The 21,634-nt window shown below is 43.6% G+C and overlaps 1 protein-coding gene across 1 annotated transcript in view; it reads right to left on the reverse strand.

Annotated features, from left to right (window-relative positions):
* The window catches only part of LOC143287006 (uncharacterized), a 54,541-nt gene that overhangs the window by 10,416 nt on the left and 22,491 nt on the right, over positions 1-21,634 (reverse strand). The window contains exons 6-15 of the mRNA XM_076595009.1: positions 12,185-12,382; positions 10,507-10,607; positions 9,484-9,601; positions 8,298-8,406; positions 7,283-7,412; positions 6,382-6,634; positions 5,125-5,216; positions 4,090-4,339; positions 2,411-2,543; positions 1,690-1,932 (exon numbers count right to left, since the gene is read on the reverse strand). Coding sequence (XP_076451124.1) covers positions 1,690-1,932; positions 2,411-2,543; positions 4,090-4,339; positions 5,125-5,216; positions 6,382-6,634; positions 7,283-7,412; positions 8,298-8,406; positions 9,484-9,601; positions 10,507-10,607; positions 12,185-12,382 — 1,627 coding nt within the window. The remainder of the gene's footprint in view (positions 1-1,689; positions 1,933-2,410; positions 2,544-4,089; positions 4,340-5,124; positions 5,217-6,381; positions 6,635-7,282; positions 7,413-8,297; positions 8,407-9,483; positions 9,602-10,506; positions 10,608-12,184; positions 12,383-21,634) is intronic.

Genomic DNA, 21,634 nt, shown 5'->3' on the forward strand with positions numbered 1-21,634 from the left:
TATGATTTGGTCAGTTTGTCTTTTTCTGTACAGCACTCATGGCTCAAGAAAGTTCACAGCGATGTATGATTTGTCTTCAGCACTCCTGGCTCAAGAAAGTTCACAGCGATGTATGATTTGGTAAGTTTGTCTTTTTCTGCACAACACTCCTGGCTCCAGAAAGTTCAGTGATGTATGACTTGGTCAGTTTGTCTCTGTACAGCACTCCTGGCTCAAGAAAGTTCACAGCGATGTATGATTTGGTAAGTTTGTCTTTTTCTGCACAACACTCCTGGCTCAAGAAAGTTCACAGCGATGTATGATTTTTGGGCAGTTTGTCTTTTTCTGTACAGCACTCCTGGCTCAAGAAAGTTCACAGCGATGTATGATTTGGTCAATTTGTCTTTTCTGTACAGCACTCCTGGCTCAAGAAAGTTCACAGCGATGTATGATTTGGTCAGTTTGTACAGCACTCCTGGCTCAAGAAAGTTCACAGCGATGTATGATTCGGTCAGTTTGTCTTTTTCTGTACAGCACTCCTGGCTCCAGAAAGTTCACAGCGATGTATGATTCGGTCAGTTTGTCTTTTTCTACACAGCACTCATGGCTCAAGAAAGTTCACAGCGATGTATGATTTGGTCAGTTTGTCTTTTTCTGTACAGCACTCCTGGCTCAAGAAAGTTCACAGCGATGTATGATTTGGTCAGTTTGTCTTTTTCTGTACAGCACTCCTGGCTCAAGAAAGTTCACAGCGATGTATGATTTGGTCAATTTGTCTTTTTCTGTACAGCACTCCTGGCTCAAGAAAGTTCACAGCGATGTATGATTTGGTCAGTTTGTACAGCACTCCTGGCTCAAGAAAGTTCACAGCGATGTATGATTTGGTCAGTTTGTACAGCACTCCTGGCTCAAGAAAGTTCACAGCGATGTATGATTTGGTCAGTTTGTACAGCACTCCTGGCTCAAGAAAGTTCACAGCAATGTATGATTTGGGGCAAAGGACAGGGTGGAGTTTGGGGTTCTGTTGGAATGGGAAGTGTGGAGAGGGGACAGAGGGACAACAGGCTACAAAAAATATTTTCCATTAAATCAACTCATTCCACTCTACACCCTAACAGTGCTCAGGCACTGAATCACAATTCATTAAATTTGTTTTTTAACCTTTCAATTATGAGTAGGGGAACCAACTCTTGATAAACTTATGGAAACTAAACTGACAAAGTCTGTGTGCAGTCAGAACATTTTACTTCTGGGAAACTCAACTGACAAAGTCTGTGTGCAGTCAGAACATTTTACTTCTGGGAAACTTAACTGACAAAGTCTGTGTGCAGTTAGAACATTTTACTTCTGGGAAACTTAACTGACAAAGTCTGTGTGCAGTTAGAACATTTTTCATGTACAAATTTTGTTTCTGAAACATAATATTTCTCTTCTGTTAAAAAAAAAGTATGTGGTCCAACCAATTTATCTCCCACAGACGTTTACCATGACAAACTATTATGCGGTATTGTTTATAATTGACATGCAGCTGGCGTCCAATCAGAAGTAAATCTCACTACAACTCTTACATAATTATGTGCTTCTTCTCCATCTTATGTGCTTACTTGATTCTTTTAAGTATTGGTTTTGTAAAGTTTGCTTCTGCCTGTACTATAGCACTGTAGAAAAATGTTATTTAAAATCATCATTGTTACAACACACACTGCTTACCTTGATCTGCTTCTTCTCCTCAGACTTGAGCATGTCAAACACCTGACGCGTGTTGAGCGTGCCGTTCCGCTTCTTGTACTGAGAGAACTGCTCTTCCAGGCTGCGCTTCCCTGCCGAGCCCTTGACCTGACCTTGACCCTCACCCATGTCCTTGTTGTCTGGGTCACTGTGACCTTGCATGACCTGTGCTTCCATGTCGGCTTTCTTTTGCTGCACCTCCTCCAATTTCTTTTGGAACTTGGCCTGTGAGAGAGAGACAGAGGGGACAGTGGGGGAATTAGTTGGTTCTCCCCCAAACCACTGCCACCTCTCAACCCCTTTCCACACATCCACTGCCCCCTGAACACAGAAGTGCCCCACCCACCTCTGTTATCGTCTCTCCCTTGCCACCCTTCTCCCCTATCTTCCCTCAGCCCCCACCCCCACAAACCCACCTCTTTTCCCTGCCACCATCCTCCCTAAATACCTCCCCGCTCACACACTCACTCCCCTGTCACCCTCCTTCCCCCTCCCCAATTACCCCCACACTCATACCTCTCTCCCCCCCCTTGTGACCAACCCTTCTCAACCCTTCCCAATCACTCCTAATACTCAGTCACCTTTCTCCCCTGTCTCCCTCCTCCCAAACAACCACACGCACACTCCCCCTCTCTCTCCCCGTCCTCCCAACAGAGAACCCCCCCCCCCTGGTCCCCCTACACCCGCCCCCCCCCACACACACCTCTCTTTTAACTAGCTGGTCCTCCACCAGCTGTTCCTGTTGCAGGACGTCCTGAGTGGCCTCAGTGTGGCGCAGGTGTAGCAGGTAGGCGTGCTGGTCTGCCAGCTGCTCCCTCGTCACCTGGATCTTGTTCCTCTCACACAGAAACACACACACACAGCAATGATGATCATACGCTGTGGTGTGGTGTACTGCAGTGTGTAGTGTTGAGTTGTATTGTTGGGTGTTGTGTTGAACTGTCGTGTGTTGTGTTGTATCATTGAGGCCTGTGTTGCATTGAAGTGAGTTGTGTTGTGCTGTGCTGTACAAAGTGTTGTGTTGAACTGTCGAGTGTTGTGTTGGATCATTGAGGCCTGTGTTGCATTGAAGTGAGTTGTGTTGTGCTGTGCTGTACAAAGTGTTGTGTTGAACTGTCGTGTGTTGTGTTGTATCATTGAGGCCTGTGTTGCATTGAAGTGAGTTGTGTTGTGCTCTGCTGTACAAAGTATTGTGTCAAACTGTCGAGTGTTGTGTTGTATTGTACTGTCGAGTGTATTGTATTGTATAGTCGAGTGTTGTGTTGTGCTATAGTATGTTATATTGTAGGTTTTTTTAATTGAGTGCTGTGTTCTACTGTAGTATGTTGTGTTGCTGTACTGATGTGTGTTGCTTGGTGCTGTAGTGTGTTGTGCAGTATTTACTGCACTGCATAGCATAGTATTCTATTGTATTGCATTGTGTTGTACTGCATTGTGCTGTGTTGTGTTGCATTGTTTTGTATGATACTGCATCATGCAGTAGTGAATGGCACTGTTGTGTATTGCATTGCATTGCACTGCACTGCATTACTCTTTTGTTACAACTAACTTGATAATGCATTCTGTTGAATCATACAGCAATGTGTGGCACTGTACTGTATTGCACTGCATGGCACTGCAGCATATTGCACCGCATTGTACTGCACTGCATCACTCTTTTTCACAACTCACTTGATGATGCATTATCTTGCGTCATATACTGTGTAGCACTGCAGTGTATTGCACTGCCCTGCATTACTCTTTTTCACAACTCACTTGAAGATGCATTATGTTGTGTCATATCGTAACATCGTGGCACTGTCGTGTATTGCATTGCATTGCATTGTACTGCATTGCATTACTCTTTTGTCACAACTCACTTGATGATTCATTGTATCAAAGTAAGTCGTGTTCGATTATCACCATCAGAACAGCAGAGGAGGTAACTGCTGTCCTGACTATCTGGGCTAGAATTTGATTATAGTGTAGAGTGTCTTGCCCAAGTTACATCCCCACACTCTTGGCCAAGAGGGTTTTAGGACAGTCGGCGTTGGGATGGTTCCCCAAAGGCCAACTAGCCCCCCAAGGCTGCAGCACTAAGAACCAGTGCAATTTTGCCTCCTTGTTTGAGAGTCGTAGTCCTTCACAAAACACTAAGCTGTAAATGATTTCCCATTACAATGGAAAACCCCCCATTACAATGGAAAAACCCCCATTACAATGGAAAAACCACTGATCAAACAGCTCTCCTTTTGCTGTTGGCCCAGCTGTAAACTTATGTCAATCTAAGATATAAGTTGATACATACCTGCCGAGCTACGTTACATCACATAGTAATGTGTGACACTGTCGTGTATCGCACTACATCACACTGCACAGCATCACTCTTTTGTCACCACTCACTTGATGATGCCCTCCATGCTGGACAGCTCGCCGAACGTGGTGCTGGTCCTGAGCTCCTGCAGCTGTTGCTGCTGCAGCGTCTGCGTCTCCTTCAGCGTCTCCACGCGCCGAGACAGCCTCCGGATCTCCTTCTCCCGCTTACGCTCGTACGGGGACTTGTAGGTGTCCGGGCGGGCGGCGCCATGTTTGGGAGTTGGAGGGGTGCCAGGGTGCTCCTGAACTGCTGCGGCCTGCTGTCGTGCTTGCTGCTCTGTGAGGGAGAGAGAAGAGGAGGGGTGTGGGGGTTTGTGGTGATAGCATTCCTGCTGGCATATTTTTTTAAATCTTTTTTTTTAACCTGACAATGGTTTACATTGTTTTATAGTTGATAATGATATTGTTAGGGATTCATACAATTTCCATCTGGGAAAAACAAAACAAAAACAAACACAACAAACTAGGACAATATTTCACCACTCTGCCAGTACAACAACAACAACAAAAATAAAAAGCAAAATTACCAAAAATCCAAGTTTAGATTCCAAGTGCATATTCACCTTCAGTGGTATTCCAAGAATGTCTGTGTGTCTCCACAAATATAGCAGAACTTTTTTCAGATGATGCATCATGACTTGAGAGGGGAACTTTAGTTTTTCAGGTGATATATCAAAACTCAAGAGGAGAACTTTTACTTTTTCAGACAATACATCAGTACTCCACAGGAGAACTGAATTTCATGATTGTTTCCTCTCTTTGTGGTTTAAACAATATTTTATATGAAAGTGTCAAAATATAAAATACAAATCAATGAATTTGATGGGACTACAGGAAAGTCTTATATCAAAACTTGTCATTATACACACACACACACTAAATATGTGACCAACATCTCTGCAGATATGTCGCAAATATACAGATGACAAATGGAACATGAAAAGGAAGTATGTGGTGGCGAGGAGGAGAAAACAGAATCCAGACCCACTTTTGAAAGTGTTCAACGACCAACATTATCACAAACAATGGACATTCTGCTGACCACCCATCCCTTCCCCTCACCTCTGCGGCTGGCTGCATACAACCTCTGGATGTTCAGGATCAAGTCATCCGTATCCATGGTGCCACTGGTCACAGGCGGATCACATGGCCTGCTAGAAGCGAGGGCAAGAATACAGAAAAATAAACAAACAGAAAATGTCTAATAATAATCATCATCATTATTATGCACACTGACACTTACATCTTTCAGGCACGGAACTCATGGCGTTTTCAACAGAAAGTCATACACACATAAACATACACACATCAAGAACACCATACATGAATGAGTGTGTTCACACTAACACACACACACCCGCCCACTCACAAACATGACAAGCAGAAGTTCAAGAAGCACATTAGTCAATAAGATGATAGAAAGAATGGGAAAAGTGTGTTTTTAAACTTATTGGAATGTCTGCCATATTTTGTTTTGTAAATACATTTAAGTATGTATGTATGTATGTATAATAGTCAGTTGTGCAAATCTTGCTCAACAGTTTGACAGTCAGAGTTCTTCACAAAAGACTAAGCTGTAAATGACTTCCCACTGCAATGGAGAAGCCACTGATCATACTGCTCTCACTTTGCTATTGGCCCAACTGTAAGCTTTTGCCAGTCTCTGATATAAGGCAAGGGTTGATCCATGGTATGTAGTACTTATATGGCACACACTCCTCATATAGTGGGCTCTAAGCAGCTCACATAAAGCACTCCACCATGCAATGTTATCATTCATGATGAGAAAAAAAAGTATAGTCATATTTGAAACACTGAACCTGATAAAAATTTCTTCTTTTTAATGTCAGCTCATGTGCAATGTCTGCATAACGGTAAGTGCTGGACAGATTTCATCTATTTTATTCAGAAAGAGAACGACAAAGAAGTGAAGGATGCAGACAAAAAGAGGAATGAACAGAGAAAAAGGACAGTACAGAACAATTCACAATTTTGTTTAGAACTTTCTTTTTTCAAATATCTCATCATGATGTGAACACAAACACTTAATCAAATAAATACTCCTTTAATCCTCCAGTCTGAATGAAAGTTTTCTGCACCTTATTACAAAATAATATCAAACACAAATTTGACGAAAACCTAATTTTTAGTTTCCTTTTCAAATTATCAATAAGAAACCTGTATCCTACTTGTGACCATCTTACAAAATATATCCACACAAAGTTAAAACTGTCGATATTACTCAATCAACATGGGAGCTGCAGCCCACCAATGCAGAAGAAGCAGAACCAAAACCAACGGAACCTATATAATCATTACCTTTCCCCTGCGTCATCCGTGCTCCAAATCTGCGCCTTCCCTTGCCCTTCCTGCACTCCTGTGTCTCTCTCTGCCGCCTTCTGGTGTGTCCTTGGGGCAGCGTTGCCCACAGTGTTGCTCTCTGGTCGGGAGACATCAGTCCCAGTGGTTGTCCCCCTCTCTGGCGGCGTCAGCTTGTCCTGGAAGTACTTGCTCATCACCATCCGCTTCAGGATTCGCAGACACTCCCGGAACTTGAAAGGACTGGTCATACCTGCAAAACCAATTCAGTTTCACCTTGCTCATGGAGGGGTCACTGCATTCCATTGGTACACAGGTATGTATAAAACATCAGACTAAAACGAAAAGAAAAAAACGAATACATTAAAACTGAATAACAATGCAAGAAACACAGAAGGAAAATAACTCAAACAAGAATATGCCTGTTCTTTTTCTTCTTTCCCATTTTGCAATGAGCATTCTCATCAGAACCAAATCTTCACAAAAACAAAACAAAACATGACAATCACAATATGTAAGACAATGCAGTATTTCTTTGGCAAAGACAAATCAAGACAAGACAGACAAAGCAAGGCATGATGAGACAACATACAGTGAAAACAAAAATTTGTTTATGACAAAAAAAAAAGAAAAAAAAAGGATTCAAAACAGATCTAACTCTCCACAATACAATTTGGAAATCAAAGTTTCAGTTTAAACTGAAATTAAAAACAAACTTTTTTAAAGGGCATAGCCTTTAAAGTAGTTGTTCTAATGCTCTTCTTCTAACTTCATTCATCACAAATAACACACAAATATAAATCCGTTTACATATCAAAGAAAATAGAAAGAAAAAAAGACACAAAAAAAGACAACACACCTGTGTATCTGCACAGGTATGATGATAAACCACATGTCTCACCTGCTACAACGGGGTCAGAGACGCGACCTGCCAGGTACTCCTGCACCACCTGGGCACAGGTCAGTTTGTCCTCATCCGTCAACTTGCTGGTCATCTCCTCCTCCTCCCCCCTCCTGCCCCCATCTCCGCTCTGAAACCATGTCAAGTGTGGTCAGCTGTGTTTTGTGTTGTCCTGGGTTTGGTTTTGTATTGTGTTGCATAACATTACACTTCACTGCACTGCTATGTGGTTTAGAACACACCCTTTCCATTCTGAAACATCATACAATGAAATCAACTGTCTCACTGACAGGGCCCATTAACTCTCTCCATACGAACGGCGAAAGAGACGATGTTAACAGCGTTTCACCCCAATCACCATCATCAAAATATTGCAAGCGGAAGGCTCTTATACTGAAGAGGTGAATGTTGACAAAGAATACCACAATTCTGACGACGGAAGCTAAAGGCTGGGTCACTGAGACACCCACTGGACATCTGAGGGGTCTGTGTAGAGGAGAAGAGAGGACGGCCGTACTGAGTGAGTTAAGAGCTGAGTGGTTATAGCATTGGATTTTCAATCCGATGGTCTTAACGGGTTCAAATCCTAGTCATGATGGGTGAAGGGTGGAGGTTTTTCTGATCTCCCTGGTTACCAGATGTGCACATTTACAGGTGCCTGTTGTCCCCATCATGTGTATACTGCAAGCAGAAGATCAAATGGTCATGTTAAAAGATCCCTTTATCCATGTCAGCTACTGATGGGTTACAGAAAAAAAAAAAAACAACCCCGTATGCACACCCAATGAAACGGAGTATGGCTGCCTATATGGCAGAGCAAAAACAGCCATGAACTTAAAGGTCCCCTCTTACATGCAGATGAATGTGGGGGCTGCAGCCTATGAACAACTCCCCCCAAAAAAACCCACACCATTCTGCAGTTTCCCTACCCCCTTTCTCTTCTTTGTTCATCCTAGTTTTCCAGCATACCTACACACACACACACACACACACACACACACACACACAAACCTACCTCTCCCATTTGCGTAGACATTTTCAAGCAGGCTATCTGTGTCTCCAGTTCAGCAACCCGACGCTTCAGCTGTTGTATCAAAGTCTTGTCATCCACCTCTTCGTTCCTCCTGTGGGCAATTCAACATTCAGAAAACAGTTACATCAATCAGTATGAGGAAAATCTTTCTAGGCTACTGCTTCAGTGACACGGGTCCTCACCAAACTGATGTGGCTCATCATCATCCACTCACAGGTTCAGGCAGAAAAGAAATCAAAAAGGCAAAAGACAGAAAAATGGAGTGGAAAACATACTTGTTATCATTTACAGTGACCAAAAAGGAAATGACAAAATAGAAGTGAGTAGTTTTTCCAACTTCAGGAGAATCCCAAGAACGAAAAGTAAAAGAGGCAAGAATACTGAATGTTATATTATAAACAAGAGCAATGACTCCTTCTTTTCCCCCCTCCTGAACCGGGTAAGGGTACACATCTGACAAACACTGTTTCACACACACACACAACAACAAAAAACTGATAAACATAAATCATGTTGCTTATGCATAGGTGACCTCAAAGGGGCCATTTCAGGGTTCAAACTCACACACACACACGTACAATGGACACACGCACACATAACACACACACAACAGACACAAACACACACAAATCATGTTGCTAATAGACCAGCTCACTGCAAAGGGGTCATTTCAGGGCTTGCCACACACAGACACACATGGCACACACAGACACACACACAACACAGACACACACACAACACAGACACACATGGCACACACACAACACAGACACACACAGACACACATGGCACACACAGACACACACACAACACAGACACACATGGCACACACACAACACAGACACACATGGCACACAGACACACACAACACAGACACACATGGCACACACAGCACACACACACAACACAGACACACATGGCACACACACAACACAGACACACATGCACACACATGCACACACACAACACAGACACACATGGCACACACAGACACACACACAACACAGACATACACACAAACACACGCACAAATCATGTTGCTCATAGTTGGGCCATTTCAGCACTTGGCACACACAGACACATATTCAACACACACACACACACACACACACACACACACATACACACAATACAACACACACACACAGCCACAGAAACTTCAACCCACCTGGCATGGTTGGCAATGCAGGCAACGCGTTGTGCGAAGCGACATGTGGATAAAGTTTCTCCCAAGTTGTGCACCTCTAATGATATGGTAGCGATCATTGAAGTCTGGCAGTTACCACCTGTGAACAGGAAAAAAAAAGCAAATAAAATAAACAAGAAAAAAAGATAAAATAAACAGAGAAAAAGTAACCAAACATACAGGAAAAAAATGAATAAAATATACGAAAATATCAATAAACAAATATTACAGATGTACGGTGATGAAATTCCTGTCACAGAAACAATGTTTGTTTGGTTGTTGACAGTACTGAGATTTATTTTGTCATTTGGCAAATGAGCTATATCATTTCTATCTTAATTGATATGACTGTGTTCTTTAAACATTTTTGAAAGATTCACTCTGGTTTATGGAAATCTATTTGTTTATTTATTTATTCATTTTGCATGCAGCCATACAACTGTAATGCTTACTTTTCAGAGGGCTGCAGTCATGAACATATTCAACATTCAGTTTTCATTTTGGCACAATTGAACTTCGTCATGCAATATCTCCATTCTTCATGCTCACACGCATACTTGTAAACTGAAGCAGACAAACACATATGCAAATACATGCACACTCACGCACACAGACTAATAAGCGCACACATACGCACACACCCACAAACACACATACGCATATGCCAGCCATCAGAATACTCCAGGTTCCAATCCTCCGAAGAAGCCATTATGCACACAAAACACACACACACACACCACAGACAAACTCTTTGCACATACAAGATCAATGAAAGCAAAAACAGTATCAGAAACAAAGATTTTGCACAGGGAGCAACACAACATGAGACAAAATCAATCACTTTATTGTCTGAAGCACAAAGTATAAAAAAAAAAAGTGACTTCAGGCTCCCTGAAAGAGAAGAGAAGCTGAAACTTATTTCAAGAAATAGTATTTTTTTTAAAGAACATTAACAGTCATTCCACTGACATAACACAGACACTCTGTGTCTGTATAATATCTTACCCAGCGAGTCCCGAAGGACCATAGTCAGCAGGGAATTCCTGTACGGTATATGGCGCCTTGTGCCTTCCGTGCTCCATGATCGACCCCCCAAAGACGTGTTCCTGAAACCACACATGTGAAACTACATTGTCTTCTCTATCAGAGACACTAACTCTTTCACCGCCAAGTTTTCGGTGTGAAAAAACGCTCCCAAGTGCCAAATATTTTAGATATAAAGCTCTCAGTCACAGGCTTTGGTTCAAGTCAAAACGACACAATGAATGAACTTGTTCACTTCAAACTCAGTCATGGGGCAAAGGTTAGTCATTGTTCTACTGTATGGAAATTGACTGCAGCTGCCAAGCTTTGTTAAATGTGAAAAATGGTCTTTTCAACACAACCCCTCGATGTTGTCTAAAGTCGCCTATAGCGGTGCACAGTCTAGTCAACTAAAGTAGCCTATGGTGGTGAAAGAGTTTTAAACACACGCACTGTTTCTATTTGTGACACTTACTGTGTTCCTGTTTGTGATATCTTCAACATCAGAACTAAGCAAAACAAAGGAAAACAAGATGATTAATCCTCACAAATGTTTTTGAACTCATGCAACTGAGAAAAGCAGGAAAACCTAGGAATCAAGGAAGATATGCTTATATTTTCATTTTGACTGGCAATGTATACTGCATTGAAGCTGGTCTGTAGTCAGTTTTCAACTGATGTGCTTTTCATCCTGAAAACAACGGTATTTCAGAATAATCGCTGTCTACAGTGAGAAATACTGGCAACATGGTGTTTGAATATTGTCTGCAATCCTTTTTAGTTGTTGTTTTGTTTACAGTAATTGAACCATCCAAAATTCGACAGACTTGAAACCTCCCACACTGATTTGCTGCAATTTTCACAGGGCAGAATGATGGGCATGGCAAGAGAGTGGTTACACCACTGGACTTTGAACCCTAGAGTCCTGGTTTTGAATCCAGGCTGCTGTCTGGTGGGTAAGGGTGGAGATTTTTTCCTACCAGAAGCACACACTTGTTAGCGCCTGAACCCCCTTAATGCATACACAAATGCAAAAACATCAAGTACCTACATTAAAAATCCTTGAGCCCATGTCAGTGTTCAGTGAGTTGTGGAAACATGAACAAACCCACCATGCACACCCCCCAAAATACACAATAAAGCTGCCTAAATGGCATAAGTCCACTTGTACATACGAATGAACAAGGGAGATGCATTGTAGCCTCCTCATCCAAAAAAACCCCACCTCACATAAACAGGAAAAAATCTTAACGCTAAGCAAACTATGCACTGCAAATATATCACTCAAGCAATTAGCCCAGCTCAGGGTGCTGAACAGATTGATTCAATCTAAACCAACTGTTTTAGCTTCAGTTTCAGTTTCTCAAGGAGGTGTCACTGCATTTGGATAAATCCATGTATGCTTCACCACATCTGCTAGGCAGATGCCTGACCAGCAGCATAACCCAACGCACTTAGTCAGGCCTTGAGTGCATGCATATATTATTTGTGTATCTATCAGAGTAGATTTCTTCGACAGAGGACAACACTCTCGTTGCCGAGGGTTCTTTTTCAGTGCGCCAAGTGCGTGCTGCACATGGGACCTCGGTTTATCGTCTCATCCGAATGACAAGACACTCAGTTCAATTTTCCAGTCAAACTCGGGAGAAAGGGCGCTGACCCTCGGCTGTTGGTGGAGGCGTTGGAGCGTGGCCTGTTGTTGTTGCTGCTGGCAGTGTCTGCCTGCAGGGCGATGATGACGCTCTCCAGGTAGTGCAGTGACAAGTTGATGGACTTGGCCTCCGTCAGCTGCTGTCCGTCCACCCCGGTCTTGGCCACCCGCTCCGAGCCCGCCAGGTCCACCAGGTGTAGCTTGGACCTGCACACACACACAGACACACACACACACACACAGACACACATGCATGCACACACATACATATTATCATAATTATTTTTTTGGTACTTATATACCACCTATTTTCAGTCAGAGACCAAACTCTTAAGCACTTAACGAACACAGTCATTTGTGTAACAGACTGCCTACCTGGGCAGAGCTGACTGAGAGCTGCCTTTAGGCGCTCATCATCTGTTTCTTATGTCAGTCAGTCAGGCTTTCAATCACGCACACACATACACATGTATATTGGAGTGGATTTCTTTTTCAGAATTTTGCCAAGGACAACCTTTTTGTTGCTGTGGGTTCTTTAATGTGTATTAAGTGCCTGCAGCACATGGCACCACAGTGTATTGTCTCATCCGAATGACTAGTGTCCAGATTTGAAGTTCCAGTGGAGAAGGAGAAAATACTGGTGAGTGTGGGATTTGATCCAGTGTAGTAAGATTTTCAAGCTTCCGAGGCAGATGCATTACCCCTAGACTATCACTTTACCACACTACTCTATGAGCTTTCTTGGTGTACCTTAAGGACACTTTCCAGCGTTTGTTTATCACTTGTCATTGTAAGACTCAGAGTTAGAGGCACTGTGGCACCATCAGTTGGGCACTGGATTTCTGATCCAGTGTTCACCAGCACTGGTTTCGAAGCCCCCATTTCTTTGGGAAAGGCATTGTATTCCCATCTTCCTCACTCCACCCAGATGTCAACGAGTGTATATGACTTTGGATGAGGAAGGTTAACCAGCTGGAGGGAGGTTTGGACCTTGCCTTCCGACGCCAAGCACCAGAAACAGTAGATGTGATTTCACTGCCAAAATGGCCATAAAAGGCTGTTGGACTGTTAAGCTTTTTACCTAAACCTATAGATATCCTTGTTGCTTTTTGTTACAGCCCGGTCACCCACACATAGCCCAACCAGGGCTGAGAACACTGTGACCATCAGTCCTGTAGAACTAAAGTATAATTCACCATTTTGGTCCATGTCAAGCTGACCACACAATGTGGATGCCATAAAACTGAGATGAATAAAAAAAAAACAATGACAAAAAATCAACAACAACAAAACAACTGGAAAGGAAAATCAGGCATAAGCACAGTTTTATTCATGCACATTAAGTATGATAAATCTATGACATGCACCTCATCTTGACCATACCATCAATTCAAATGAAGACAAATTACAATTCAAGGCTTTCTAGAAGATAAGTGAAAAAGGCAGCAATGCAGAAAATAAGAAAGAAAGTCTGTACATAGTCAATGGCAGATTATTCAGTGTGTGTGATGACTGATCACTGAGTGTGTGCAATAAGAGATTACTCAATGTGTGCAATGACAGATTACTCAGAGTAGAGTGTGCAACAATGAATGAGTGATCAGTGTGTGCAATGACTGAGTACTCAATGTGTATGCAATGACTGTACCCAATGTGTGCAAAGACGGAGTACTCAATGTGTGCAAATGACTAAGCACTCTGACTGACGGTATCATTTTGAAAAAGAAAAAGAAGTAACGGTGTAGTACGAGTCCATAAGGAGAGTGCCACTTACTCTACCTCCTGTTTGAACACATAATGTTATTACTGGTTTTATTTCCACAACTAAAGAGGGTGAATGGACTGAGACCATATGCAGTCGTCTGGAGAAGAATGAGAGAGAAAAATAGACTAAGACTTCTGAGACACAGATCAAAGAACTAGGGACGGAGAAAGGAAAAGAGTAAGAGAGAGAGTGAGAGAGAGAGAAAGAGGGAGAGAGAGAGAACACTGAATGATTTTTATGACTGGCCAACAGTTCCTATCCTGAGAGACAGACAGACAGACAGACATACTGACTGACTGACAGACAGACAAGCACGCAGGCCGGCAGGCAGGCAAGCAAGCAAGGTGACACAAAGAGACAGAATGAGACAGAGATACAGACTGAGAGACAGGCAGACTGAGAAACAGAAAGAGACAGCCAACCAGACAGTCAGAAAGAGTAGAAGACAAGACAAGACAAAATTTATTTTCGAGGATAATAGATAAGCACTGGCACGCTTTTTTTTCCTCCAGTCCCCACCCTGAAACAGGGTCAACAGAGAGAGAGAGAGAGAGAGAGAGAGAGAGAGAGAGAGAGAGAGAGAAGCAAGCAGACAGAGAGAGACAGAGAGAGAGCACTCAGTCATAACTGTCTACATCACTGCACCACTGGCAGTAGGCATACCATACTGTTTTCAGTTCCACTGAGGGTGGGGGAATGCCACTGGGAATACAACTCATGGACTTCACCAGTGAGTCATTCTGATTCTAACTTCACCAGTGAGCCAATCTGATTGTTAAGTATGATTATGCCTTCTTCTGTCACTTAGTACAGCAATTTCAACACCACTTGAACTTCACAGCCTACATTACTGATCCACTCCACTGACCTATTCAATATTCTATATTCAAAGAAAAATAGGTTTTTTTGTTTTTTTTTAATTGACAACACTGCTGTCTTCATGCAAAACACACAGTTTTACATCATGTTTTCAAGCAAACAAAAAACACTGACCACCTGTTTGTACTCAAATGTAAACTCCACATTTCTGCAGTGTAGATCTAGCAGATCTACAGTACACGGATGGGAACATTATCAGTTTGCCTGCTGAAAACGTCCAGTTGTATTACTGTAAAAGGCATTTCCTGACAGTGACACCACTACTTGTTATGACAATTCAATCACAATGCATTTTTCACATTCACACCCTGAAGAACCACACATACAAACACCGAACTGAACGCACCTCAAGTTTCCTCTGTCCTGCACTGTCAAATAGGCCTATATATACGTATCAACATGCATCAGACACACCCTTAAATCGATATGTATTGAAACTTTCAATTTAGATCTGTCTGCAATCACAGTGATGCACTACTGCACTTGTTTCACACATTTCTGGTCATCAACGACACAAACATAGCCAAGTCTAAGAGCATCTGCCCAAACACTTTCACGGACCTGGGTCACTCTGTGCACACAGATATTCCAGGCGTCTCTTGGCACTGCCTCTTCCACTTGTTCGATCGCTCAAGAGCCCAGCCCGTCATCTCAAGACGAGCGACCAGAAACGATCCACCGGCGAAAAGCCTGAATCGACGCGGTCACCAATCCAGTGAAAGTCACTCTCGGTGGTGTCACGTCTGCGCGGCAGGGACACCAGACTGAACAAAAGGGGGAGGAAGCCATCGATCCCCCCCCCCCCCCCCTTCCCCACAGCTCTCCAGCCCAACTCAACAAGCCACCGCTTTCACGCGAACAGACATGTCACTTCGATAATCAGACCTGTTCAATACCGGTACAAAAGCAGCAGGCCCTCTGTTCATCGCAGGAAGCACCCAGTTCGATCAAAAATCACCTCGTTCTCTCTCGTCTGCTTTCTCAGCAAGGGGTGGTGGGGTGGGGAGTGGGGAGAGGGGGGGGAGGGGAGGTCAGGCACCTGTCAATGGCAACGCCACGGGAGATTTTTCACTGAAAAGGCATTGTAGTATCAGCCTTGTGCAATGTGTGCTATAGCTAAGGCACTTAGGATCCCGTTCAGGTTTTTAATCCTGTGCTTTTCTCCCGTGTGTGTCTTGCAGAGTTGGGAAGTTTATGACTGCTAACATTTTTGTTGTCTGAGGGATTAGCCGGTTTTGCGGCGAAAGAGTGTGCATGCACACGCTTGGAATGTTCACCAGGACTGGATCTCGAAGTTTCACGTTTCGGTTCCGGTCGTTTGTGGGGAAAACAAACAAACAAAACAAACAAAGAAACAAAAAACAACAACAAAAAACAACAAAACAAAACAAAACAAAAAACAACAAACAAAAAAAACCACCCAAACAATAAAAAAAAAAAAAAAAAAACCCGCGCAGGTCAGTTTCACGTATCTCAAGTTTAAACCAGTATAACATAACATCAAGTCTGAAAACCACACACAAAAAGTAATATATCTAATCATCTCTGATCAGGCACAACATGAGTTTAAGTTGTCAATTCATCCCAAAAACTAAGCTGCAAGTTACCAAATAAGCTATCCCGAAGTCGGGGAAAAAAACAAAACAAGTCAGTACCCACGCCAGCCATCAGCTGTAACAACCACTGACACCCTGGCACTTTTTTGTTGTTGGTCTCAACAGATTCCTCTGTGTGAATTTTGGGCCGCTCTCCACGGAGAGATCACGTCACCACAGTGCATGGATATCTCTATCCCCCCCCCCCCCCCAACCTCCCTCCACCACCACCCCTTTTCCATATCAAAGTGTATTTCTTTTACTATCTGAGTTACTTTTTTCCTCTAGAAATTTGATAGGGACATCCTTTTTGTTGCTGTGGGTTCTATTACGCGCGCTAAGTGCGTGCTGCACACCGGGGCCTCGGTTTCTCGTATCACCCGAAAGAATAGCACCCAGACCACCACTCACGGTCTAGTGGAGGCGTGTGGGAGGGGATGGGTGGCGTAAAAATCCTGTTCCTGAAAAATAAAACCGTAGAAACTCGCTTCCTAGTCGGGCCCTTTTCCACTGAAGTGGCTACTGCTCCACATTGCAGGACGTTAAACTCGACCCATACACCAGAAAGGTTGTGACCAGTTCAGTTCATGCCACAGCTGCTCAAGCAATGGGATTCGTTCATTCTGTGTGTGAAGACAGGGTCAGCCGGTACAAAATCAATACGTGTGCAGTGACCGGCCGTGGACCCCCTCTTCTCAGTCGTACTGAAATACAGTTTCTGGGGCCAGCATGTAACTTGGACGGAAGATATGAGAGCTTATGCTCGCAAGACCTCCATCAAAGAACACCACCACGAACAACAGCAAGGTCAATTCAAAATTTAATGTTCCTTTTAGCCCAGCCGATCGCCGCGCAAAGGAACCCTTTCTGGGCTGTATACCCGTCGTTCAGTTCTTAGAACCACAGAGAAACCAAAGTAATGAAAGAAAAAACAAACAAGAAGAAAACTCGGCCTTTGAAGCAACAGCTACAAGCTGGTCACTAGTTCAAGGAATGCACTGACAGGTGACGGACTGGTGCTCAGCCAGGCCAGCCAGTGCTTTCCGCACACTCACAAGGACACAAATTAATGGGGAGCCACGCGTTTCTCCTTTACTTTGTTCTTCAAAAACCGGCTCCCCACCTTTTCTGTCATCGTATCAGCAGGCGGCAGAGTCGTTCAGCCTTCACATTCATCAAATTCGTTTCACCAACGCACTCTCGTTCGTTTCACCAGTAGGTGTGGTCATGCTTCCCTATCATTAAAAATGTTTCCCTAGTGATGGGTGTTGATTCCATGAATTAATAAACTAAATCAGAATGCATTTGGATGTTTATAGAACTGTAGTCCGTGGTGCACAAGGCGAAGGTGAAACGAAAGGACTTTTGACAGCTTGTATGCGAAAACGCGCGAAGGCAAAACTTGGGGACGCCCGCAGGCAAAACTTGACGCGCGCTGGCGAAACGTCACGGTGGCGCACCCACAAAAACATACCTGCATGACCCCAGTACCTCACTGACCGGATAGTGAACTTCCTGTTCACAGACAAGCAAAAGTGCAACTCGCCCCTACAGCCAACAGATTCCTGGGTGTTCAGTGATGAGAGTGGACAATCAGCTGTAATCAGTTCTGGTAATGGCGCCTGGTGATGACGAGTCTTCCGTGCAAGGGTCTTCCAGCCTTCAGACCGGAATCACAGAGAATAGGGGTCTACAGCGACGCCTGTTCTGGCCAGTCTAATCTATCATTTTCCCTCAACTCTGTGAAGGGTCGCTGCACGAAAGAACTGTTCACATGATTCGTCCAGGTTTGTCGGTTGTGTGTCGAAGCTTGAGTCTCCGCATATTTTGCAATGTCTGTCGGTTTTGTTGTTTGTTGGGTTTTTTCCTGTCCACAGTGAACAGGTCTGAAACCTGGCCGGTAAATTAGATTCCACACCCACCTACGGTGATTCGACCTACGTGGATAACTATCCCAGTCAGTGGGAGATCTCTCTCTCTCTCTCTCTCTCTCTCTCTGTGAGGGGTGGGATGGGTTTAGGGGAGTACATGGGACGGTGAGGAAGGGGGCTATCGATATAAAACTTTATGCTGACGCCACTCCAGAACGACTCGCAGAGATGATCAACAATAATTTCATGTTCTTCTTTCTTTCTTTCTTTATCTATTCATTTATCTGTCTATCTATTTATCAATTCATCTTCATATGCGAGCTTTGCGCTCCGTCAAATGAGCTATGCAGGTACGAAGTGGTGCCAAATCTGATCAGACGAGGTCACATTCGGGTTTAACCCCTTGACTGCCGCTGACAAGTCTGCTCGTCGGTGAAGGACCGTCACCTTACTGACAGGGCAGTCATCATTCTTTATCACGACTTCTTCCTCTTTGGACTGCACTGCTTTTGTCCAGCAAAATCAGTTACACTACTCAAAAAGCACACAAGAAGACTAGCAGCCATGCACTTCAGATCAATGCAATACTGATCTCGTTTCTCCAAGGTTCAGCATTTAAGGGGCTGACGTCGTCGAGACACCCACCTGATCAGGTGACACGGCCGACCACCTCAGACAGTAGACTTCACTACAATGACACCATCTCATCCACACACGCCAAGACAAATCGTAATGAGACAACTGACCAGAGTGTTAATTTTGTCTGTCGTTTATCATTTCTTTTTTGTTTTGCTTTTCTTTTTTTCAGTCCCTTGCCTTCTATGTTTTTGTGTTTGTTTGTGTTTTTTTTCATTTGATTATACTGATTCTAATGCATTTATACTTACGCATACTTATTTGCTTATCTTGTTTCATTATTTTACTTCGTTTCATGTTGACTTTTTACACAAACCTAGGCTAGGCTCTCAAGACAAAACCAGCGTTTTGGGTTTATGTGAAGGTCAGGCACTTGGCTTACAAAAACAACAACAACACACACACACACACACACACACACACACACACACACAAACACACCACACACACACACACACACACAAGTGGTGTTGCTCTCACTGGAACTCTCTTGGGTGCCGATTCGAACTCGCAACCGTCTGCATGTAAAATCGGGTCTCAACCAGCCGGGGACCGAGCTATTCAGGCGCCGATTCTGGTTCGTTAAAACAGCCCCCATGTTCTCACTGGTCTTGCCATGGAGCGAGACAGACATTTTTTCAGCGGTTTGACAAAGAGTTGGGGGCACGGAGCCAAAAGTTACCAATGGACATTCCGTGCTGGTGCATTGCAGATAAAAAAAATCAATGGATGGGGAAGGAATGTATGAAAAGCTGGCTTTAGTCCTGCACTGAGACTGAACAGATCATACTTTGAAAGTTTTACGAATATTCTCAACCACTGTTCTAAAAATAGCCTACATTTTGACCGATGATTCTCAACGCATTCACAATAGGGCCTACGAATGGCGGCGCATAGTGCCGATGACAGAAATGGAGAGAAAGGACATGAGGGGTAAAATTAATGAGTAAACTAACCACATGGACAACATTGTGAATTTTTGCGGACATGCGAAACTTTACTTTAAAAAAAAGTTTCTGCTCCTCATGGGTGGGAGTCTCTGCTCTTTAAAAAAAATTTTTTTTTTTTATAGATAAATTCTTAAAAGTTCGCGACCTTGGTCCGGGAGCTACTCAACCATAGTCAGTGGTAGTAAAAAGAAACGGGGGTGGGGGTGGGATTCAACAAAATGCCGATACGGAAATCCGTATAAGACGGAAATACTCTCTCACACATGGCTACTTCACAAATACTTCTAACAAAATGCATGAACCATGAGTACTACCGGCCTACAGTTAACATACAACACAGCTGCATCACAACCTATAAACAACTAAGTGTCGATTACATAGTATACATGTATATTTTTTGATAGCCATGGCGTCAATACCGAGCAGGCAATGTTACAGCTCACGTAAGATTTGTCAGATTATCGGGGATTAGCCTTTAATGGCAGCTTCGTAAGCTCTGAGTGTGGTTTTACTATTTGTGTGGCTATCTAATGTTTATTCCCGTATAAGTGACTCCCATATAATCCGGCGACCGCCGGGCTGGACTCCCAGTTACAGGAGTACAGTAAAGCGATATCCATCATTGGGGAGATTCCACTTCAGCGTACCAACAAAATTATATTGACAAGTCACAAACCTAAATTATACTTATTCTGTAAACATTTTTTTTAACGTGTATCAATTTGTAACGGGCTTGAAAAACAACAACGTTTAAATGATTTCCAAGTTCCAAATCCTTTTCAACTCAGTTGAGTTTTGTTGCATATGTGATCACGCGTACATAATATACACACGCACACTCGCGCGCACATGCATGCGTTCATAAGTATTTGTGTGTGTGTGTGCAATCATGGGTGTGTAGGTTATGTCAACACAAGATCATGGGGGTTAGACACAAGGCGCAGGACACACACACACACACACACACACACACACACACACACAAACAAAAGAAGGCGCGCGCTCGCACACACACACACACACACACACACACATACTAACACACACACACGCACACGACGTGTGCACATAGACACACGCTCTCTATCTGTCTGTCCGTCTATCTGTCTCTATCTCCGTCTCTGTCTTCTCTCTCTCTCTCTGTGACTATGAAATCGGGTCGATGGCCTCGAGTTACCTAAATACGAACCTCAGCAGCAGACCACGAAGACTGTGCGCATACATACCGATAGATGTTGTTTTGTATTCCTTACGAAGTGCAGAAGAATGTTGTGAAAAGCGTAAATTTGTAGGAGGGAGGAGGGGAGGAAGCACATGATAGGAGCATGTGGCTCAAGTCACTGAACCATTTGAGTCTCGAGTCTCACTCTCTCTCTTTAACAGGAACAATATGGGGAGCGGGGAGGGGTGAGGGGGATGGGGGTGCGGGGGAGGGGGTGCGGAGGGGGGGGGGGGGGGGGTGCGTGATGATAAATGTATGTTGGTGTGGATGTGTGTGAGTGTTTGAGTGGCTGTGCGTCAGCGTGTGCGAATGTGGATGAGCATATTTTGGTTCATTATTGATTGTCTGCTTTTGGATACGTGCTTCTGTTTCAGCCAAACAATTTTGGTCAATGCTTATAGGCACTATGTTTTGTAACCCCCTTGCCAAAAGGGTATCTTTGCCAATGGCAATAAAATCAGTGTCAGTGTCAGTGTCTCAAAGGAACAATAAAGCGAACAAGGTAGGACCAACAGCAACCTGTAAACGCAAAAGGACTTTG

This window comes from Babylonia areolata, chromosome 10 (genome assembly GCF_041734735.1).
Source record: "Babylonia areolata isolate BAREFJ2019XMU chromosome 10, ASM4173473v1, whole genome shotgun sequence".
Classification (NCBI taxonomy): Eukaryota; Metazoa; Mollusca; class Gastropoda; order Neogastropoda; family Buccinidae; genus Babylonia; species Babylonia areolata.